General features: G+C 43.3%; 2 protein-coding genes across 2 annotated transcripts in view; one reads left to right on the top strand and one right to left on the bottom strand.

Moving 5' to 3' along the window:
• The window catches only part of COX10 (cytochrome c oxidase assembly factor heme A:farnesyltransferase COX10), a 95,709-nt gene extending 89,043 nt beyond the window's left edge, over positions 1 to 6,666 (bottom strand). Inside the window, exons 1-3 of the mRNA XM_021539072.2 lie at positions 6,554 to 6,666; positions 5,290 to 5,414; positions 3,522 to 3,846 (exon numbers count right to left, since the gene is read on the bottom strand). Of these exons, the coding sequence (XP_021394747.2) occupies positions 3,522 to 3,846; positions 5,290 to 5,414; positions 6,554 to 6,596 (493 nt within the window). The 5' untranslated portion in view covers positions 6,597 to 6,666. The remainder of the gene's footprint in view (positions 1 to 3,521; positions 3,847 to 5,289; positions 5,415 to 6,553) is intronic.
• A 12,605-nt stretch (positions 6,667 to 19,271) lies between these two features.
• LOC144247236 (nucleolar pre-ribosomal-associated protein 1-like) lies at positions 19,272 to 23,259 on the top strand. The gene is made up of 5 exons (XM_077787421.1): positions 19,272 to 19,286; positions 19,380 to 19,445; positions 20,912 to 21,044; positions 21,815 to 21,985; positions 22,943 to 23,259. Exons 1-5 carry the CDS (start codon positions 19,272 to 19,274, stop codon positions 23,134 to 23,136), a joined length of 579 nt encoding a protein of 192 aa, XP_077643547.1. The 3' UTR covers positions 23,137 to 23,259.
• Positions 23,260 to 24,256: the final 997 nt, after the last annotated feature.

Raw genomic sequence — 24,256 nt, 5'->3', positions numbered from 1 at the left:
ACAAACAGAGCAGATAATCTCTTCTTACCATCAAACAATTTTAAAATATTTCGCTAAAAATGAACTGTAATAATGGTTTATTTTTATTTAATTTGTTTTTCTTGTAGCATGGAAAACCAATTTCCAGAAAGCTTTGGTTTCTTTCATGGGATAATAGTTATTGGTTTAATAATCGCAAAAGAAGAACTACATTGACAAGTATATGAAATATATTTAGAACTGTTAATAAAGGTAAACTAGCAAGAACAGTAACAACCAATAAATATTTTTCAAACTTTCTGGCTATACTGAAGTTACCATTTAAAGAATAAATGCTGTTATTCCAGAATCAATTGGGAACATACCAGAACTCCACTAAAGCAAATGCATTTTTTTACTACAGCAGCTGTTATCAGACTTTCAGCCTACAAACACAACACAGGCCCCTTATTTAGTCATTGCTGCAGTTTGGTAAGAGTCAAGTCATTGTGCAAAATTGGATCTTCATCATCTTCGTGTCACCAATACACAACCAACAAGAGATGAAGCAGGATGTTCACAACCACACCTTCAATCAGTACTAATATCTCAGGCTTCTGGTTTTAAATTCAGCACATTTGCACTAGAGGACCACTATTCCACAAACACAAATCCATACAGAAGCAACACATCCAATAAATTCCAGCTGTTTGCTAGTACGCATAACAGAATTATTTTCTTATAACAAGATATAAAAAAAAAAAAAAATTCTAGTTTAGTCATCAAAACTAAAAATGCCCAGAAAGTAGCATATTTGTCCACACATGTTGATCCACTTCTCAGACAGGTGCTATGTAATCAGATTCAAGTAGGTTGGAAAAGATCTCCAAGATAATCAAGTCCAGTCTTTGACTGATCACCACTTTGTCAATCGGACTAGAGCACTGAGACACATGGTGCTGTACATCATAGAATCACAGAATCACTGAACAGTTTGGGTTGAAAGGGACATTGAAGATCATCTACTTCCAACCCCCTACTGGGGGCAGGGACACCTTCCACTATCCCAGGTTGCTCCAAGCCCCATCAAACCTGGCCTTGAACATTTCCAGGGATGGAACAGCCTGTTCCACTTTAGCTGCTTGTTCTCACAGAAAGACCAACATGCTACAGGAGCGACAACAAGGAAATGTTCACAAACCCTAGAGCGATACCTAAGGGAACACTTGGCATTTTTCATATCATACCTTCCTCAGTTTCCCCAAACTAAAAATTGAACTTTGATTTTCCTGTGGTTTTACATATAGTTCATCTGAGTTTTCATTTGTAATCCTTGGAGAAAACATTACTTAAATCTAAACTTGAAGCTAAACTTAAGAACATGAGACAATCTGAAATTCCTAGTGTGTGTGCGCATTATAAATCATTAGGATTTCCTCTTATTCCCATACCTTCCATTGTCTCTTTTTCCTATTTTCAGTTACACAGCAACTTTAGGATCAAGTTGAAAATAATGCATTTATAATTCTGAAAATCTATCAGACAGATGCATTAGCTTTCCAAGTGCCTGGGCAGTAGGATACAGCTGTTCAGAGAGCAGCCAACGAAAAACACCATAGAGATAGGAATGGATGGAAATTTAATCCAAAAAGGTAGATTATGTGACATTTAACAAAAAGTTCCCTAATTGTTTTCTATGGCAAAAGAATATAAATAAAAATCTATTCCTGTTTTTAAGGCAGAGCTTCTAATGGCAGAGTCACAAAACCTGTGGTTTACATGAAGCAGAAGGGTATGGAAATAGCAAAACTCATTTCCTTTCCAAGGTGAAATACAGTTCATACTACAAACAAAAAATCTCTTTCCAGCAGCAGCAGGAAAATAACAGAGCATAAGAAGTCCCTCTGCATCATGCAGAGTTTGTTTTTTTGTTATTTCATACTCTAAAAAGTATAAGTAAAGTGTCTGCCAAAAAAACCACACAGGATATGCGATCTATCACAACTTCACGGGTGAAAGGAACTGAATTGTACGACATTTGCAACTTAAAAACTGACCTCAGATAATTTATTCTTCTTTTAAAAAAAATCAAATAATTACAACACTATAGTCTTTACAGAATATATAATTTGTCTAAATGATTACACAAGTTGTAAAAAATTTTCCTTGCTCTACATATTACACGCATATTTCTGCTTATGTCCTACCCTATCCCATGACCAATAAAGACCAACAATAGAACTCCCCTTCTACAAAGTCCTCTTCATCCAACTTACTCTTTTACACTTTCCACTTCCAAAAAATCCGCACACCAAACATATAAAGATGACAATGAGAAAAGAGGGTAAGGTTTTTTCCTGTATCTCTATATACCTTCTCAATAGGTAAAGTTTACCACATTTACCTTGGATCAAGAACTCCTCCAGGCACAGGAGAAGACAGAGATAAACTAAAATCACAGCCTCCTTCCCAACAGGCTTGCACACAATAAATGCTCTCAGGCTTTCTAAAAACAATGAGGAAGTAAATGTGGATGTGCAAACATGATCAGCTGTGCCAAATCCAAAACACGAGATGTATCAGTAACACAGATGAAAATGTAAATTACCATTATACTCTCTATGTGGTCAGCAAGATTTTTCCACAGAAAAACAATGAAAACTTATATACTGCACGACAAAAGTTTTTAAAAGTAACCTGAATTCAGGACATTCATTATAACAAATTTTTAGGGCAAGGAACAGTCTTATTATCAGGAATTCACTTGACCGACTGGAGAGCACCCAGGCAAGGACTAAGGAAATTACGCTTCTGTTCTTAGACTTTATATCACAGACAAGATGTAAGGCTTTGGTCAGTTAAATAGAGCCTCCTTAGAAATAAAAAGTACACTTAGCCCTACCTATTGGCAAAGGGGTAATTTATAATTGTTCCTATTGGCAACGGAGTTACTTAAAGTCATTAAGTATTACTACTTGAACAAGACAAAATGTAGTTAAGGCTGCAAGGCAATTGATTAACAAATTGCTGGTTTGAAAAGACAACACCATCACTGACTGAAAAGTAAATTGGATCTTCTTTTATAAATTTCAATTGGTCAGACTCAAACATTTTTTCCTTTCTAATATAGGAAACCATTTGGATTATCTTACATTGGGATATCTAGTGCTAATTTCACAACCAGCAGTACTACAGTGAAACGTAAGTAAATAAAACACTGATAAACTTAAGCAAGACAAATTCAAATACTGAACACATTATTTGTAAATTCACTTCCTTACCCAGTTTCACTGTAGTCTGTGTACTAACACTTGATTATTTCCCAGAAACCAGCTGACAACAGGATCCAAGCTCCTCTCATTATTTTCAAACAAATTCAATGGGAAAACTATTGAATGCTTCCATAAAAAAATTTTCCTAGAACATACTCGATGAAATTGATATAAGCTAGCATCAGTAAAGTGGGAATTATCACATGCAAGCCTAAATCATACCAGTAAGATTCCAAAGAATTCTGCTATCAAGCAGAATGCAGAGAAATGAGAAAAAATTATCAGTAATACCTGTAAGCTTGATTTTGGACAAGCGTGCTAAAATTCCTGGCAAGTCATGCAGCTGTAGCTTCATTTCTTTCCATTGTCTGTCTTCCTTGGATTCAGCTCCCACAGGTATGACTGAATCTTCAGTTTCTGCAGCTGATTTCATTTCTGTCAACTCATTTCTGCTTGACATCTCAGACCATGACTGAGGAATAGGTGAAACTGGGCTAATTTTGTGTACAACCTTTTTTTCCTGATCCAATTGATGAAGCTCATGAAAAGGAGACACAACTGAATTGGACTTGGGTTTGGCTCGTTGACTGAGGTCTTTGTTGCACTGTGTTACATACTAAATACAATGAGAAAGGTTAAAACAAATAGATAAAGATATTTCTGTCCATTTCACTTTATTAACACCAAAAATATTATTGCTATTTTATTCATGTTAGGAGAATTACTTCCACGACACAACTTAGTCTAAATTTCAGACACTTATTTCACACACAGAAAGACTTCTGAAGTTGGCTAAGATATCACAACTGAATCAATGTTTATGTAAGCTTGCAGAATTGCATTTGAATGTTTACTTCCTCCCCCACAGCTACAACAGCAAACTCCTTGTTCATATTCAAAACCACCAGGTAATACAATGTGACTTACAACTAATCAATACCACAGAATAATAAAGGTTGACACAACCTCCAAGGTCATTAAGCTCAACCTTTGACCAAACAAAATTCACCTTTAAACAGCAAAATATACAAATTCTCACACAACTTCAGTTTCCAAACATAAGTACTAAACTTATGTGTATTTAAGAAATGAAAAAATTTAAAATATGCTAAAAAATACAATCTACCACCTATGATATAAAGTCATTTCCCACATTAGTCTATTATTATTTATGCCAAACTTATTGTTAATTAAGTAGACAACAAATTTCAAAGGAACATATATGGAACAATAAATTAGGATGGAGTTGTTTGGTCTCTTTTAGAGCTTACCGAACAAACACAGAATAAGAAAAAGAGCATTTAGATTCTCTTCTCATATTTTCTTCCCCCAATATTCTATATATTTCAAGCAGCAGAAGAACAGAAAGACAGAACTTTCAATCAATCCTGATTTCAAGTACACAGTAATAATTACAATGAGGAAGAGTGGTCTGCAACTCTGAATGAGCAATGTGAATATAGTTCAAATCAGCAGCACAATTAAAAAAAATTACTACCATCCACTAACATATGATATAACTGGTCAAAGAAGAAGATGTAATTTCAAGGGGTTTAATGATAATTACAGCTCTTTTAATGCCTAAAACTAACAGCACACTCTAAATGTAACCCATTAACTTAATGAGCTCAGATTTTGACTGAAATAAACCAAATAACTGAGAACACACCACCTCCACAAGTGAGTTCCATCTACCAGTTGTTTGACTGCTAGCCAAGATGTGACTTTATTAGTAATTTTATAAATAATAATTTTTAAATAATTTTATGTCAAGTTTCTCAACAGGAGATGAGAGCCCTATTTCAAGGGTACAAAAGCTGCCTGTCAAGCAGAGGAGACTGTACAACACAAGGCACTGTCCTTGCTACAAAAGGTTTCCTCCAGCCTGAGATGTTTTAGGATACGAAGTGCTTTAACTCTGATTTAGTGAAAAATGGAGACGCTTAAAATTGCCTAAGTTTGGCTGGTATGAAAAATATTACTCTTTTAAACTAATCTCCATTTTGATTTATCACATGGGATCAATGAGAAATATGTATAGGTACACTCCCTGACTTACCATTCGTTTGAGAAAGTTGAAGTACTGAAAGGTAATCAACCTGTTGCTGGCCACATGGTAAAGGTTCACAAACCGGCATGGTATCTGCTGTGCACCAGTGTTCCTCAGATGCCAGAGAAATAATCCTGTTTAAAGGAAAGCAAGAAACAGTAGATTCCAGTTTCTTCTCTGCCACTGAGTTTGCTTCTAATTAAGACTACAGTGCCTGTTGTCAGCTGTGACACAGGACACCCCAACAAAAAGGAACCAGGGTCAAAAAATGGAAAATGTTTGTTGCTCCAGGTAAAAGACCTGACAGTCCAAAATCATGGAATCATTAAAGATGGAAACTACCTTTAAGATCAAGTCTCAATATTAACCCAGCACAGCCAGGTCCACCACTGAACCATGTCCCTAAGTACTACATTCACGTTTTTTTAACCCTTACAGGGATGGTGACTCTATCACTGGCCTGGGCAGCTTGTGCCAGTGCCTGACCACCCATTCAGAGAAGAAATTTTCTCTTAAGATTCAACACAAACCTCCCCCAGCCAAACTTGTGGGCACTTCCTCTTATCCTGTCCCTCACTTCCTGAGAGCAGAGCCCAGTCCCCAGCTAGCTGCACCCTCCTCTTAGGGAATTGTGGAGAATGGGAAGTTCCCCTGTGCCTCCTTTTCTTCAGGCTGAGGCCGCCCAGCTCCCTCAGCTACTTCTGGTGCTCCAGACCCTTCCCGAGCTCTGTTCCCTTGCCTGGATACATTCCAAACCCTCCTTTTCCTTCTTATCCCAAGGGGCCCAAAACTGAACTGTTGGCATGTCCCAATAAAATTTTGAGTGTTTCTTCCAAATTCCTGAACACCAGTAAGACACATTTTCACAGAATATCCTGAGGTGGAAGATACTCACAAGGATCATCGAATTCAATTGCTGGCCCTTCACAGGACAACCCAACAATCCCACCCTGACCTTGAAAGGGTTGTCCAAACGCTGCTTGAACTCAGGCAGCCTTGGTGATGGAGCATCGTACAACATAGTATTGTCCCACTACTATATACACTATCGACAAGGTTATCTTTTTAAATAAGCACTAAGAGGAAGCAGCTGCCATAGGACAGCACCAAAGATAAACACACGTGGAGGACACAGAGCGCAGTGTGGCACACCGGGACGCCCCGCACACGAGGACACGCACAGGCACGGCCTTGCAGGCTCCGGGGACCGCTCCACAGAGCAGCCCCGGCCCTGCCCGCACACCGGCCCTCTCGCCCTACGGCTCCGCGGTACCTGCGAACGCCCGGCGCGGGCGGCAGCCGCGGGCGGCACTCATGGCCGTGGCTGCTGCGCCGCTCTCCCCTCACCGCCTGGGCGCCGCCATCTTCCCGGCACCACCTCCAAACGCGTTCCGGGTCGGCGCTGCCGCGGAGGCGGAGCGGTCATTGGGGCTGTCCCGGTGAGGAGGGCGGCCGTGTGGGGAGTGTCCTGGCTGGGACTGTCCCCTGCGCGGGCTGCTTGGCCGTGAGGCGTGACCGTGCCCCGGGCTATGTGAGGGTTTTTATACCGAAGTTTGAAACTCCCCAGGCCAACATATAAAAGCGGCGTGGAAGGAGTCAAAAGGATTTTCACCTCTCTACCAGTACAAAATAAACTTACCTAAAATAACAGACTCCCAGAAACGTTTGGGTTGGAAGGGACCTCTGGAGATCACCCGGTCCAAAGCCCCCTGCCCAGGCAGGGTCACCCAGGGCAGGTGACACGGGAGCACATCCAGGTGGGATTGGAGTGTCTCCAGAGACGAGACTCCATGCCCTCCCTGGGCAGCTGTTCAGGGCTCTGCCACCCTCCATGGAAAGGAATTCTTCGCCTTGAGGTGGAATTTCATGTGTTTTAGTTCATGGCTATTACTTCTTGTCCTGTTACTGGGAACCACTGAGAAGAGTCTGGCACCATCCTCTCGGCATCCTTGGAGCTATTTATATGCACTAATGAGATTTCCCCCCTCAGTCTTCCCCAAACTAAACAGGCTCAGTTCCCATAGTTCATCAAGAGATGCTCCAGACCCCTCATCATCTTTGTGGCCTCCACTGGACCCTCTCTAGTAGTTTCTCTTTTTTTCTTCTGAGGAGGGCAGAACTGGACACTCCAGATAATGAGGAAGAAAATTTAGATGTACAAACAAAATCAGTTGTGCAAGTCCAAAACATGAAATGTGTCATCAACGCTGAGATGAAAATGTAAATTACCATTGTACACTCTATGTGGTCAGCACACCGTTTCCATGGAGAAACAAGCAATGAAACAAAAAGTTTCAAAACTGAATTAAAAAGTTGTTATGGCAAAGAACAACAGTTCTTGGGGGGAGATGTTGGTGAGATTGCTCCTGCAGAACAGGTACCACAACAGTTTCTCACTCAGCGAACCAGCCAGTGAGTGAAGAACCAGGGTGTCTTTTTTGGGGTACAGCAACAGGTGACAGCTTTCAGGTGGGAGCTAGGGCCAGATGGGAGATCTTGGTCACCTTTCCCATGAGGAAGTGCCCAGAGCCCTGCCTGGAGCCTCCTCACGGCCTCTGCCAGGCACTGGGGCTGTTTCCTCTGCTGCATCTCCAGGCTCATCCCCAGCAAACAGTTGTGGCCAGGATGTGGCCACAACTGGCACAGCAAGAAGGTGACCAGGAATGCACTGGGGCATTGCAAAATCCTTGTAAAGCAGCCAAGGTAGGGCTAATAAAAAATGAGTCTCATTCCCAAAAGAACCTGAGCTTTAAGAGCCAAATGCTACGTTAAAAAAAAAAAAAAAAAAAAAAGGTGTTTAGTTTCTAAAGTAATTTTTGAAACTGAAGGTTTGGTTTCTATACTCCTTGGGTAAAAATATGCATTTCAGGGGGTAACACTGAAGAGCTGTTGCAGCTGTCACATCATCCTGCCCTCATGCATGTTCTGGGGGTGGCTGGATCCTTTGCTAAGATGATTCAACTTGCTAAACTGAAAGGGAGAAATTGCTTATTTTGCTGGTTATACTGTTTCAACTGGTCCTGCACAGGTACTGTTGTAAAGGTTGAAAGGCTAAAGCAGAGCAAAGTGGAAGGGCCTTGGATCAGAGTCTGAACAAAAAGGGAAAGGAATCAACAAAGGCACAAGGGCCTGGCATGGGAGAGGGATGGAAGGAAGATAGGGTCCTTGTTCAAGTGCAGATGCAAAAAGGCTCAGGAGACATTTGTGCCCCACCATCCCTGTGCCTGTCTTGCATGGACCAACAAGAATGTGCCACCACAGGGCTGCAAATGTGGGTGTACTGGGGCCCTGCACAGCGCTGCTGTCACTCACATGTGGCCACTGTGTCCTCTGAACAGCAGGGCTGGCTTCTGTGTCACCCTAGAGTATCCTCTGAAGCAGTTCAAGACATTTTGAGGGGAAGACACTGTAGGAATTAACTGCTTCAGAAGGCAAGAGCAGACCTCAAAGCAGCTCAGAGGGAAAGCTGAAAGTCTACTGAAAGCATCTGTGAGTGATAAACCAACACTTTTCTGCCAGGATAGCATAACGCTGGGACTGTCTGGCACAGCTGCACAAGACGGAAGGAGGATTTGGAGGTGAGGAAATAAAAAATGGTGAAGAAAATTAGAATAGAATAGAATAGAATAGAATAGAATAGAATAGAATAGAATAGAATAGAACTGTTTCGGTTGGAAGGGACATTCAGTGTTCATCAAATCCAACTGCCTGAACATTCAGAGTTGGCCAAAAGTTAGAGAATATTATTAACAGCATTATCCAAATGCCTCTTAAACACTCACAGTCTTGGAACATCCACCAGCTGTCTGGGAAGCCTGTTCCAGAGTTTGACCACCCTCCCACTAAAGAAATATTTCCTGGTCTTATAAATTATTCTTGTCCTATTTCTGATGGCCACAGGCACCTCATGGCTGATACAGGTGAAATCCCTTCCAGCACCCCAAATTTTCTCATCTCTAAAATGGAAATATCAATTCTCCCAAATTCATACCTCAAACACATGTAAGGTGTCTGCATAGAGGGTGATGTGGAAGAAAACAGTGTTACTCATGTTGAAGTTGCCTCAGTAGCCCTACATGGCACCTTTAGGCAAAGTACTATATCCAAGGCTTGAAAGGTCTGTTCATGTTAATGTTAAATTAACAATTTAGCCCAAAAAAAAAAAATGCAAATATTTTTTTTATCTGGAGTTTAGAGAGGAAGGCCTAAGTAGCAAAGGGTCTGACAATGAACACTGGCAAAACCCAAGGTCATTTTCCCTTCAGTGACTCTTCATGAACACATGCAGTGTTCAAGAGCTAACAAATTTATGTGAAGGGAAAGATTAAATTATTCACCTGGGTCCTAGGTGGACTGTGGGTATCCGAGCCAGTGCCAGTATGTTGGTAGCTGTCCCAATTGCAGTATCAGTGTTTTTCCCAGCACATCATGCACCATTTGTAAGGTATTATCTTATTGCACTGACGATTAATGAGTCTGTGCCAGTGATTGGTGCAAAACTCAGGGAACACTGAAGGATCACAGAGAATACCAGAGAGACAAACATCTGCACAATGCAGGATGCTCTTGAGAGATGCCAAAGCCATGGGAGGACAGTTAGTGATAAGAGATGTCCTATCACAAGGACAAGGAAAGGGACAAAAATAGCAGTTACATGCAAAGATAGCACTGCAGTGCTTGCATGTGGCTTAAAAAAAAAAAAAGTCCAGATCTGAAATGTTTTGGCATGTGATTGTGTAATGACTTGCTTCCCCATGCATATTTTATAAGTTAGTTCATTTACTGCTGGTGAGCTGCTGCTAATGGGCGCATGCTGCTACTGTGTGGCATGGCATGGTGTGGGAGAGGAGGAAGCAAAAAACCCAAACCCAAAGCAGTTTGAAAAGCATCTGAGTGAAGCAAAATATCTCAGTGGAGAAAGTGATCAAGGAAGCTTGCAGGTGCTCTAGGAAATACACAGGAAAGAGGTGTGGAAATACAACACACCAACAACACTGAATAGCAGAAGCAATTCAGAAGTGTTGCTGAGGTCCTGCATGGATTCTGCATGAGTAAATAGCCCATGGAGAGAGATGGCTGCTTTCAACAGGGCATAGAACCACTGTTGTGAGACACAGAAGATAGTTACATAGCTTTATTTTCCCAGCGTGGAGGGTCAGCCTGTCAGATGAATGATTTTATACTGCCTTAAAGTGTATGGTATTGGCATTTGGCCACCAATTCAGTAGCAGCCTTGAACTCTGCTTTCTCTTCCACTTCCAGTGAAGCAGATTTATTCTCAACTGGCTGCAGGTTTGCAATTCAGTATTTATTTGTAGGATGCCTGGTTCCTTGGGCAGTGATGCTAAGATCACCAGAGGTTTGTTTTGGATCCCATATTGATTCCAAAGGAAGAGTTGGTTGTGTCAAATTCCTTCTGGTCACATTTGCTATGTGGTATACATAAGAACTGCCTGTTAGGAGTTAAATGAAAATACCATTGAGGTTGCATTAACATAGCTAATAGCTGCGTTAATAAATGCCAATAAATAAAATAAGAAGGAACATTTTCAGCCAAGTCTGAAGCTATGTAAAAAATGCATTTGATTAATGAAATCCATTTCTGACTGAATGGCACTTTTATAATAATCTGAAAATCCATCTGTGTCCTACTCCTGATGGGCAAGCATTTGCAGCTCTGCTTTTTAGGATGTGTCTGACAAGATCTGCTTTCTAGTTGGCCTTTTTCATAAGTGGCTTGATGGGAGATGCTGGAAGTCACCTGCAGCCTTCCATCCCCTTTGGAGATGGGAACAACATAGCAAGTCACCCAGCAGTTGATGCAAGGTGTGCAGAGAGTTTGCTCCACCCATACTAGAATAATAATTCAAGCATCAGAAGAAATAGACACTACATCTAAGTAGATGAGATACCTTTTGCTTTTCATTATGAGGGAATAGTATTCACAGAACCATACACGGAACATATTTGGTGCTTCCATTTACCCTGTCTGACACCTTTGCTGGAAACACAAGGAACTCTGGAGTAACTCCTCTGTGTAAAAGTACTGGAGTCCGTGGATCTCTTTGATGAACACATTGTAGTTCCACTGAAGGGGACAAGCACGTTAACTGGAAACACACTGACCATCCTACCATCAGGGTTTGTAGTCCTCCCTACTTAAAGACCCTCAAAGAACACTAGGCATCCTCCACATCCCCATTTTTTTCTTTCTTTATGATAATGTCAGATGCATAACTGTCTCAAAGATACCTGCTATCCACACAGAGACTGCTTCTTTGCCTTTGACTTTTAAATGATCAGGCTCATTATTGTGTTATAGCTTTTTTCCAATCTGACAGCCATGATCTCATTCACTAGTCAGCAAGAGTACTAATTGCTTTAGTACCAAATCATACTTTCTGGAATTGTCAAGGTGGGTAGGGATGTAACCAATAGCAAATTAACAGAAGGTCTTGAATTTAGAAACATCACAGAATGTTTTGTGTTGGAAGAGACCTAGAAGACCATCTCATTCCAACCCCTGGCATGGGCAGGGGCACCTTCCACTATTCCAGGTTGGTCCAAGTCCCATCCAACCTGGCCTTAAGCACTTCCAGGAATGGGGCAGCCACAGCTTCTCTGGGTAGCATGTGCCAGGCTCCCTCACAGGGGAGAATTTCTTCCAAATATCTAATCTAAATCAAAATCCCCAACCTGCTAAAGAAATTTGATTTGATTATCCTCTTGGGTTCTTTCCAACTTAGGATATTTTATATTCTCTGAATTCTAACAGGGGTAATGCATGGAAAACAGGCTTATGATAAAAATATGTAATTGGAATTCTGCAGTGATGTCTTTCCAGATGGTTAAGTTAAATTGCAAAACCTATCCTGTGATATAAGAATCATCCTAATGGGTCTGTCCAGTTGATGGTGCAAGAAGAAGGCTATTCAGTGCTTGTGTTAAATTTCCATATGTTGGCCAGATGCTTTTCTTGGAGCACCAGTGAATCAGCAGTGCTGTGATCTGCTAATTGTTTTGACACCATGGGAGTTGAAAAGCACTTGGCTCCACTGAACGAACACTTGGCTCCACTGAAATGTTAAATTACTCCAGAGATGATCAGAGTCAATTTTCCTGCTTATGTCTGCTGCCCTGGCACTTGAGGTGGTTCTGGTCAATGCTATAGAAAACAAGCAAGTATTTAGTTAGCTCTCTCTGCATTGCACACAAAGACTAGGAGAGCCTTTTCAAAGCTGGAGGCTGTAGCTCAAGGAGCCACTTAAACAGCAGCTCTGAGGACAGCACTTAAGTAGATCCATGCTTATGTGTAAAGTACATGCTTGAGTTTCACTAGTCTGCATGGGGCTCACACCCAAGTTTAAACATCAGCACATACTGAAATTCTTTTCCAAGATGTTTTCCAGAACCGCGACCTAAGTGAGAAAAATGAGTGTGTCATTTAACCACATTTGAATAAATCGCTGCTGTCTTTGCAACTGCGAGGAAATCCTGATGAGCCTTATTTCCCCGCAGGTCTGATAAATTACTTTCCACTTATCCGTCTGCTCTCTTCTCAGATAACCAAGGAAGCAAAGGACTTTTGCTGTGGCAGACAACCTCCATTCCCTGTTCCTTCAGGTGTGGGTTGAAGGACAGAGGAATGTTGGCTCTTAGAAAGAATTTGTTTATGAAACATCCATTAAAATCATTTGTTGCTACTTCCACAGTTGACTTGTAATGACTACCAGGAGTTTCTCTCCCAGAAGCAAGGTCAAATGTATTGACTTTTCTTTCTTTCCTTGCAGCTTTTCAACATTGGACAAATTATTGTTTTGACAATAAAACTTTCGCTAATGGAAGGCACAGTGATCTTAAGGAAAGACTCTGTCTCTACTTGCAGCCTGTTGGGGAAAATATATTCATTGTGAGTGGAAAACTGTTAAATAGGCATATTTTCAGTTTAAAGACACAACTGAGTAATTAATGAATCTACCCTGCTGGGCGAAATTCACTCCACACATACTCAGATGAAATATCTCTGGAGGCAATGCTGCTTTTTCCTGATGGATTTGCCCTCGGGTTTTTTGCCTTATGGCAAAAAGTGTGTCCTCTCCTGGAGGAGCTGCTTTTCCATGGGTGCACCATGGTCTGCCCAGAGGTGTGAGCAGCTTTGGTATCTGGTCAGAGCCGTAGACTATGGCTGAATCAAAGCCTCCTCCATGCATCAAGGCCTCACTTCTCTCTGGGCCAAATTTGGCATTCTGAAGCAAAAAATTTTGGCCAAAATTTTGCATCCTGTTTCCTGTGGGGAACAGGTTCTTGGGAAAGGCTTATTTACAAAGATAATACTGCACCTAAAATAATACTGCAATCACTTCCAGGTATATCCAGTGAAAAAGATGCTGGTTTTAATGTCTTTCTTTCCCAAACTGCAAGGTAATGCCTGAAGCTCCCAGCCATTCTAGCTGCATGTCCTTGCTCTTAGTTCTACTTCAGACAAGGGCTTCCAGCTGGCAGAGAATATTTCTAATGAGGTCTGTCCTGCTAAGAGCTGGGTTTAAATGCAATTGAGTCACAGGCCTAGCAGCGTGAGGATGAGCCTTTTCTTTGTGACTACATTAAACACTAAATTGAGCATGGAAAGGAAAACGGGCATTTGTACTAGACACAGCCTCTGGAGGATGTACTCAGCTGACACACCACTGCCTGCAGACACAGCAGCCTGGGGTAACTACCAGTTGTACAGGCAGGTGGCTGTTGCTGATGATACTGGGGCTGATGCTGTCAGCTAGGAGTACTGAGGAGAGGTATTTTGAAATTCTAGGTCAGGCTCAAGCCAAAGTGTTTTAGTTTTAAGGATGGCCCCCAGCTCTTCAAACATGACTTTTACTGCTGCTGCCACTACCTATAATACCTATATATATATATACCCAAAAGCTTACACTTCTTTCAGTGTATTTTTAACTTAAAAGAGAGGAGAAAAGTGTTCCTTGGCAGCAATCTCCCAAGATTCATCCTTTGTACGACATGTCCAGGGCCACTGCTGGTTCCAATTTAGGTCTGCACAGGTCCTGGGGAATCCAACGCCCTTGTCTGAACATGGTGCTGGAAGCCATGTGAGGCTGAGGCATGACATGTAACCTCTCCTGCAATTATGGGAAGGCAGTTTGGAATAAGCTGCAATTGAGGGCATTGGTGTCTGCCAGGACTCCTGCTCCCACAGGCATGGCCGCAGCTCCACCAGCAGTGTCCTCATACCATGGGACAGCACATCTCAGTGTTATTTTTATGAGATCATAAAATAGTTGCATTTGGTGTGCTATGATATTTTGCAACTATATTTTTATGAGGAAAAGTCAGAAAAAAGAAAACCTCAGTATGGGAAGAAGATTCTTGCACTTACAAAGAACTTAATCACTTGCTCACTATTGAAAAGGAATACACATCCTTAATTCACTCTATCACTCCCAGTGATAAACGACATTAATGTGTCTGTTGTCATGATAAGAATAGTCTATAAAAAGGTGATCAATTTTTATTTAAACAGTAATACAGAATATTGCAGAGTAACCCAAAGTCGTGATTCACAGTATATTCTGCTTGCAAGCCAGCAACGAAATCCCAAGCCAGCAACACAGACACTCGAGGAGACCAAATGCCCAGAGACATGATTTTATATGGAGATATCAGCAAAACCAGTGAAGGCATGACAGAGACAGAGAGCACAATCAGGTGCTGAATGCCCTCTTGTTTGACTTCCACTGTTATTGTATAATTATTTTGCTACAAGGCATGAATTCCCAATTGTCAGCAACTTGGAAAATGCTTAAGATGATGATATTGTTCTGCCTCGGTGGGCTGTGCCCCAAGGCAATCTTTTAAAAGCAGCTGTGGTAGTTAAATAGTACCCAGGGATTAGTTTGACAGAGGTGTCATGTTTAGTCTTATGCATGTATCAATATAACCCTATGTGCAGGTTGGTTGGCAACACTGAACCTCTGAGACAAACCTCTGAGTATTTCCAGTAACCGACTCATTTCTCTGGTCAAACCCACTGCAGGCTCTCAACCTTTTCTTTCCAAGCCACAGTTCAAACATTTATTCTCTGGAGAACACACTGCAGGCATCTCAGTATCAGTTTGGCTTTTGTACGTTGTACATTCATTTGTACATGAACTTCCCACACATACATATTAACATGGAACAGGGAAGTGGTGTTGGTCCAAGTTTCAAGTTTGTGTTCTTTCTACAGTGTGTTTATACAACGCTTTTCAGCAGATGCCCTCAGAGTACTTTGCAACCTGCTCTTTTGTGGCAGTCACAGGAAGGTTAATTGTGGGTGAGAGAGGGAAATCACTGCCTCAAATGTGCTGAGGACAGCCAGTCAGACTGGATAGCCCAATGTTTTGCATATGGCAGTGCCAGTTCCTCCAAAAACCTGTGCATTTGCAGCTCCCTGACTGCTTGTGCTCAGAAATGTGAGGTGGAATTTGTTAGCTTATGTCCTCAAACAGCTTTCCCCAGGATAGTGTTCTGCTGTTTGCAGAAGGACTTTGGTGGCATTTAATTTTTTTTTTTTTTTTTAAATATAGCAGTTACAGCTATTTCTAAAGCTCTAATACCTGGACTTGGGACTTAGTCCCTTTCCAATTGGCCATATGTCAGCCTACTCCCTTCACTCCTGAGAAGGAGTCTGGGATGAATAGTGACAGAGATAGCCCAGGAAACACAAACATACAGAACGATAAAGGCTAGAGAAGACCTCCAAGTCCAAGCTGTGACCAATTCCCACTCTGTTAACCAGACCATAGCACTGAGGGCCAGCTCCAGTCATTCCTTGGACACTTCCAGGAACCCCAGGGATGGGGACTCCACCACTTCCCCAGGCAGTCCAGTACAATGCTTAACAACCCTTTCAGTGAAGAAATTGTTCCCAATGTGCAACCTGAAGCTCCCCTGGCTCAGCTTGTAACTGTGTCTTCTTGTCCTGTCATGAAAATTGTCCCTACATCTTCCATTTGGATACCACTGTGACAATTAAAAAAGTCACTTTTTTCCTGACATACTAATCTTAAATTAGGTTTAGCAACTCTTTGAGAATCTGTTCTAGTGCAGTAGTGACTGATCTACCTACCAGTAAAACCTCTCATCAAGGAGATCAGCATGGCCTGAATAAGCCCAGCCAAAAATAGCAGGCATGCTAATGGCAAAAATCCATTTTTCTTTTTCCAGCTGAGACTGCTTCTCATTTAGGTGAGTAGCAAAATTTACAGCTTGAAAGTACACTTTATAAGGTTATTCACCTTGGCCCAGCATTTGCTTCACTTGGAGCATGGGACACTCATTTCATGGCAGGGAAGCATCTGAGCAGAAGAAGAGGTGCTGGTAGGTGTGTGTTTGGATGGGATTCATCTCTGGACAAATCACCTGATAAACCAAATCCTTAACTTAGCATGAGAGACAGATTTAACACTCCCAAATGAAATGTTAATGCAGAAACAATCCCCCTATAACATCCGCATCATAAATAATTTACTTTTCTTCCAATCACTGAGGAAGGTTAATGGACAGTTTTAAAAAAAATCAAGTTAAAACATTTGCAGACTCCGGTGTCATTGCAGTAACAGGCAGCAAGTGTAAACACTAAATGGATTGTATCCATTTAGCAGCAGCTGGGAGACCACACAGTGCACAAGAGGCAGCAATGAGCAGAGCTGCCCTTTCTATTAAGGGGCCACTTCTAGTTTCCATTTGGAGCTGGGAGAGGCAGGGGATTCACTGGCCAGGTTCAAGGCACCCATTATTTGTTATTATGAACTTTCCAAAATGAAGAGATTAAAATAAGTCCAAAGTGCTTCTCTGACAAATATTAAATGTCACCCCAAAGATTTATAGCACTTCTGTTCCCCTCCAAAAGCTTTTAGTTCAGTGGCAGAGGTTACTGAGGGCTTGTCCACTGGCTGCCGGCTTTATAGTTTTAGCACTGGCCAGAGAGCAATTCAAAGTTTCAATAATGAGTAATAGCACTTTCAGCTTACCATCATAATTTGTCCTACATCCATTATTGTCCTAAGAGACCAATCTTGCTATTGTAAATGGTGCTGGCAGCTGATGTGCCAGTGTTTCATACCACTGCAGCTGCTGGGGTGCAGAATTACCAATATATGAAAAATAAAAAAGCTAAAATCCTAACGCATCAGTAGGATTCAAAATAGCATCCAACAACCCATGCTTCAAACACACATCAGGTCATACACACCAGCAGTGCTCCAGCTGCCTGCAGTGGTCTGTCAAAGGGACACTGGGGAAAGAAAATTGGGGTTATGGTGGGTACACAAGGTACTTCAGCATGCAACAGGAGATGGCAGACTTCCCTAGGCATGGCTGATCTTTGCAGTTACCCCACTAGGTGGAATTTCATGCATCCCTTAGTCACATTCACATCACGGACTGCATGGGCTATCTGCATGTTTGCATCCATAATGATGCTTTGAGTATTTTCACATTCCCTTTTTCCCTTTCCCTGCACTCCCTGAGATCAGGGTGATATGTTCAGCACAGCAATCAAATAGGAATAACAATCCACTACCACCACCAAACTGATTGTGCTGATCCACTGGTGTAAATAACCTCAGCTGATGGACCAGCTTTCCAAAAATCATTAGAAAAGTGAACCACAACTACATCAATCACCAACCGCCCAGCTACTGCAGGGCTGGCTGGACACTAACAAGTAGGCTCTGTTTCAAAGATGAAGAACTTAATCACCCTACAGCAAGTCTATGTAATTACAACAGTTATGAATCTTACTCTTTACCAAGTTCTTTCAAATCCAGACCCTGGATTCATGTCGCCAGTCATCCAAAAGATAAGTTGGGGACCATGGCCTGGAGATAGGATGATCATCTAGTAGTGGACTGGAAATTCTTGGTACAGATTTAAAAATTAGCAGAGGGGAAAGGGATATCTACTAAGGGGCTTTTAGGACAGCTAAAGGAAGAGGCCCTACTTTTTATTGCAGCTGTAGGGTGTGCAGTGCAGAGCAGTTCCAGTCTGTGTTTTGTTGTCTGGTGTATTGTGTTTCCTAGCATGTCATTGGGGTGCCTCAGACCAGGTATCTCTGCCTTTTCCCCTCGAGGGCCTAACCTCAAGCATCAGCCATGATCTCTAGGTTCTCGAACGCTCGTACTTCTCAGCACGATGCCGATGTAGTTCATTCCTTTCCCGGCGGGCTCGGCCATGTCTCCGAGTCGCAATTCAGAAGCATTGAGTCAGATGACTTTTGAGGCCTTGCTTCCAGCAGTATCACCATCCATACTTTCCAGCCATGAATCGTAATGTCCTGGCACTTACAAGATTGTAGGGATACGGACAGCATTCTAAATGTAGCATTGTCTCATGGTCATCTCTATCATTGTGACCAACAGTTCTTCTAACACGTCACTCTATTACAGTCTTCTCTTTTTCTCCCTAGAGCCTCTGCCATCCACTGTTGCCATAGCATCGGGCATCTCTTTTGGCATCCTCTCAGTCCTTGCCATTATTCTTCGTGCCAGGAAGATTTCTATAGTTGTTCTGTCATAATCTTGTTAGTATAATGTGTTGCTTGTCTTTAGCATCCCCTTGTTTGTCATGTCCTGTCCTCCTGTCCTGTGTCACAGGTGTAAGTACATATTTGTCCTGGAGCTGTTCTTCCCTGCTGCATAGCCTGGTGTGATGGGACAAGTCCCGGGCACTTGAATTTTGTAATGCAGGGTGGAGTTGGACTCTAGATGGTATTCCTAGATTGACATGTCTGGAGCTGTTAAGTTATTCTGCAGCCATTTGACTTTTGTTATAACTTTCTTTCAGATGCAGGTGGATTAAATCCATGGCAGAGCGCCCCATCCCTGGAGAGGATGTTTCCTGGTCTGGTCAGTCACCATTTGTCTCTGCAGTGGAAGTGTAAATGGTGACTCTGTGTTACAGCACTGTTTTCTGTCTTTATTTTTAGGAGTTAGATCCAGATGTTGGCAGCCAAGGTGAGCAGTGACGGGTTGCAGAAGCAGTTGTTCTCACTCAGGTCTCAATTTCTGGTGCATCTCTAAGCCTCCATTCTCATTTGTGTGTTTTAGGCAATCCACTCAGAGTATGCCAAACCCCCATCACCAACTGGCTGGTGGACCAGGTTTCCTGTGCTTGTGAGCCATCTGGAAATATTTCAGGACTCTGTGATGAAGCTGTGAAATCTTTTATTTCTAGGTGGTATCTGGGTAGCCTTTGGCAATGGCTGGGGAGATCGGGAGGAGGAGCCAGGGTCCACTTAGGTTTCAGCAATGCCACATCACTTTGTCTCTGTCAGTTTATATTGTATGTACTTATACTCCATGTACCTATGTTGGCTTATGTTGTGCATACTCACATTGTATGTACCTACCTTGGCTTACGTTGTATGTGCCTCTGTTGTGCCACTTATGATTGGAGCTGCTCTTCCCCGGGTACATAGTCACGCTTAGGTAGAGCAGTTATAAAACTTTGTAGTTCATCTGTCTTCTATGGGGTTTTGGGTGCAAAACTGATGGGCCCAGAGTGGAAATAGCTCCTAGCTGTCAGAGCTGCTGTCAGAAGATGTGTTGAAGTTCAGATGAGAGCGATGGCGAGTTTGTGTGTAATGTGAAGGAGGTGCTCATGGTGGATGAGTGTTGTTTTCTGTGTGCTATTTTTATTTTGGGTTTCCTCTAACAATTAAACAAAATGTAATGACAGTAGAAAAAAGATCATATTGTGTTAATATGTGTTTGGTTTCTATTGCTCTGTATTGTTCTGTATTTGCATTTGCTGCTGCTTTTCCATGTATTGCTCTGTATGCAAGTTGGACTTCTACCAGCCTGTATATGGATTGTATCTGTACTTGCATTTGTGTACATCGTTTCCATGTGTTTTGCTGAAGCGTAAATAAAGAAATTCATTCAATAAAGTTGAATCAACCCTAATAATGATCCCCCCTGCTTCCTCCCCCTCCAGCTTTGGCTCCTGTCTTTCTTTGGTGTGGTTTAGTCATTTTCTTTTCACTGTATTTCTTCCTTTGCTTCTCATATTACTTTTCTATCTCTAACTTCATTTCCGTCCGTCCCTGTGCGTTTCTATTTCTCACTGTTTTCAACCACCGAGACGGGGCGGGAGGGGTGAGGGGCGGGAGCAAGCGGCGAGCGGGCGGCGGAGGCGCGGTCGCAGCGCTCCCGGGCCGCAGCCGAGCGGTATCGGAGCAGGGCTGCGCCGCCTTTCCCGGCCCCGCGCCCCTCTCCAGATGCCGGGAGTGGCCGCGTGCCGGAAAATGCCGCCAGGGCGGCGGAGCGGGGCCCTGGCTCTGCCCGCCCCTCCTGCCGCCCTCCTTGGAATGGTGCGAGGCGTTATGGGGTTATTGAGGTAGGAATAATTATTTTGTTAATTTAATGTGGGTTTTTTTTGTTTGTTTATTTTTGTCGTTTGATGTATTTGGTTTGTAGAGCAGGAACTGTAGACAGAATCCCGCAGTAGTATGGAACTTGTCGTCCTAAAACCCGCCCTGCTTCCAACCACTTTCAGCACGTGGTCTTCCTTAGCAGCACATGGTCCCCCCACACTTGGGAGCCGGTTAACTTACTTTTCTCTCCACCTTTGCTGACAGATCCTGCTGAAGCTGAGGACAAAGCCCTACCCCTACACGGACAAGGCAGCAGACCTGGTTCGGGAAGCCAGCGTGCTCCAGGTTGCTACAGGACTCGGATCAAACATCAGCATCCCCGTCTCTCACATTGATGGTATGTGGTAACCCTTTAAGAACAGAATTCCACGACTTGGGACTGACTACCTTTTCTAACCCTAAGCAGCAAACTGGGGATGGATAACACTAGAAATCCTGTCATGTAAGGATCTCCAGGATTCAGCCCTCCATGTGTCCTTGGTATCAGAAGTTGGAATTGCAGAGTTGCCACTTTACCCCCAGATGTAATTTTTGATGTGGTTGTGCCACTTTAACAGTATTTGAAATCTCTCTCCGTGCTCTTGCAGCAACATTTTCGAACTACAATGGACATTCAGTCCTTCTGCCCGGGGCTGTTCACAGAATCATGGAATCCCAGAAGGGCTTGGATGGGAAGGCACCTTTTTTAAAGCTCGTTCCGTTCCACCCCCTGCCATGGGCAGGGACACCTTCCACCATTCCAGGGCGCTCTAAGCCCTGTCCAGCCTGGCCTTGGACACTTCCAGGGATCCGGGGCCAGCCACAGCTTCTCTGGGCAACCTGTGCTGGACAGCAGCTTTGAAAGGCAGAGTGAAGAACAGCTGTGATTTTTGTGCTGCCCCTAACATTGTATTGCCTGGCGAATGTGTCTTTGGGTTTTTTGTTTGGTTTGTTGTTTTTTTTTTTTTTTGGGGGGGGGTTTGTTTGTGTTGTTTGTTTTGTTTTGTTTTGTTTTTTTATTTTGGGAACTAGAAAGATACCTTGTGTTCCTGGAATGTTGCATTCTACCTCTGTTGTTTTCCCAGTTAGTCTGGATCCTCTGCTTACATTTTTTCCGTCACTTATTAGATGTCGTGGATATGCTGGCTGTTCTGATGGAGGGCAGTGATGGCTTAGATGAAGGAATTGGGTTCTCTTTAAATGAAGACGTGATTATCCAAACATTTCCCTTCAGTGCTGTTGTCCCTGCTGCATTAGAAGCCAGGAATATGATGTTGCTTCAGTCTGAAAACAGAACAGGTACAGTTTTTTTTTATTTTTTATGTGTCATTTCTAGCAGTGGAGTGAAAGTGGCATCATTTCTACCCTCTTGTTATAACTTTTTACCATTTATAATTTTTTACCTTGAGGCATTTTATTATCTTCCCTGCAAGCAGCAGGAGGTGCAGATTCACGGTGCTTTGTGCTCAAGAGGGGCATTGTAGCTCTGTAGGTGCTTCTGCCCTTTTTCCCTGACCCTAAAGAGAAGGGACACTGTGCCTGCATGGACAGTCTTGGTCTGGAAGTAGTTGGCCTCAGTAACACAGCATTTTAAGGGCAGAGCATGGCGATCAGGAGAGGAAGGTGGTTCCCCTGCCTGTAGGCAGCTCTTCCCGAGAGCAGGGAGAGAGGTCTGCCTTGTTAAGTAGGAAGTGGATGCGTTTCCCAAAGGAAACTTCAGAAATTAAGCTCCAGGGGCAAATACTGTGAGGTTCTACCACCTCCTTGAGGACGGTGTTAAAATCACAGGGGCATCAGCAGGGCTTGGAGCAGGACTGGCCAACCCCAGAGCACCTCACAAAGCCCTCTGTGTGTATGTGGCAGTTGAGTAGCACCTGGGGGGTGCTGAAAGTCCCAGTTCTGACAGAAAATTCTGTTTAACTCGTACACGTCGGCTGGGTGTGTCCCCCCAGTACAGCTCAGTTCTTCTCTGAGGCGGTGCCTGGCAGGGTCTCTCCCTGTTAAGGGCCAGACGTGTGTTTAGCACAACACGGTGAAGGTGGATTATTTGCTTCAGCAAGAGCTGATGATGTCTGGAGGGTTTTTCAGGTACCTCAGCGGCCAGGAGCACGTGTCTAGGTCACTAGGAACACTTTTTGATCTCGATCAGTTCTTTTCTGCGTGAGGCTCTGTGGGCTGCTGGCAAGGCCCAAAGTAAGGAACGTTGCCCCAGTGTCCATGCTCATGTCAGTAGTTTAATTTATTTGGCTTTTCTAGGAGCAGATGATGTGGACTACCTTGATGCTGTTTTCACTGGCCTCCTGCACTCTCCGAGAGAACCCCTTGCTCCCTGCGTGACGTTCCAGCTCTGTGACAAAGCTGCTAAGTATCCTCAGCTCTACCAGTTTAACCAATACTATAGGCTCTGGATGCCCAAGCAGTCCCAGGAACCTGTGGTATGGAATCCCTGAAGTCACTGAATTCTTGAGCCAGTATTCCTATAAAATCCTCACAGTTGACAGAGGTAACATTTCCATCAGAAACAGTGTTTTTATTGAGGAGGTAATTCTGCATCTCTTGTTGATCGTGCTGGGGACACACATTTGCTCCAGGGCTTTTCTCTGATGGCACAAGAGGTCTCTGTGGTGTTTGGGAGGTGATGCCAGGGCTCAGGGCTCATACAGAGACTCCTCACCGGGCACAGCAGAGCCTGGTGTGCGCTGTGGCCTCTGTTTACAGCGCCCGGAGTTCCCCCGGGTGGGTGGAGGATCACAGGCCCCTGGGCTGGGTTTGGTGAGTTTTTCTCAGCTCAGCAGTGTGAACACTCCAGATGCCCCTGGGGACACTGCTGGACAGCATCCATCCACTCTCTCCATCCACTCATTTGTACCCAGGAATGTAGGAAACTCTGACTGGGGACGGGCAGTAATTTTGAAAATCATGCCCTAGCCTTTTTCTCTAGGAACTAACCAAGAGAGTGCCCTGAAAGCACTGGAGGGGCTGCAGGGGCTGAAGGGAACAGAAAGGGCTCCCGGCACCTTTTGCCTCCGTTCTCTGCCATTCCCCAAAAGGCATCGCAGTCCTGGAAGAGGTGTTTGTCATGCAGCCTGCCAAAATGAAGACCTGTAAAATCCTAGCTCTGCCTTTTGTTTACGGTGTTCTTACTTCCTATTTATGTCATCACAGAAAGCAAGGAAAGAATAAATGTGTCTGGTTCCCACTATTGCTCTGTGCAGGCATTTTTAAAGGCTGCTGTAGTTCTATCCTCTTTTTCCACTCCAAGCTTGACTTTTCCCCTCCTTTTTTGAGGTCTGCTGCTTTGGGTGTCCCAGGCAGGGCTGGGTTCCTCGGCAGGGGTCTTAGGAGTTGGTGCAGATTCTGCTTTTTCCGAAGGTGTATCAAAGTGTGCCGGCAAAAGGACTGTTTTCTCCAGGGGAAAGCTTTCTCTCAAAGACCATCAATGCATGTATGTGTTTTAATCGTGTAACCAGGTGGATTAAGAAAAGCCAACACCTGTAGCAGATTTCTGTTGGATCTGTGTCTGTGAGAAGTGGGCTGTGTGCTGGAGAGGGAGAGACCAAGAGACCCTGT

The sequence above is a fragment of the Lonchura striata genome, chromosome 19, assembly GCF_046129695.1.
Source record: "Lonchura striata isolate bLonStr1 chromosome 19, bLonStr1.mat, whole genome shotgun sequence".
NCBI lineage: Eukaryota > Metazoa > Chordata > Aves > Passeriformes > Estrildidae > Lonchura > Lonchura striata.
The sequence above is the reverse complement of the archived record's forward strand: the minus strand, read 5'-3'. Positions and strand labels throughout refer to the sequence as shown.

Excerpts from the sequence above, each read along its gene's own strand:
- LOC144247236 (XM_077787421.1), top strand. Across the intron at positions 19,446-20,911 it reads GGACCAGGTTTCCTGTGCTT|ATCCTGCTGAAGCTGAGGAC; the intron begins GTGAGCCATCTG and ends CTTTGCTGACAG. Across the intron at positions 21,986-22,942 it reads TCAGTCTGAAAACAGAACAG|GAGCAGATGATGTGGACTAC; the intron begins GTACAGTTTTTT and ends TGGCTTTTCTAG.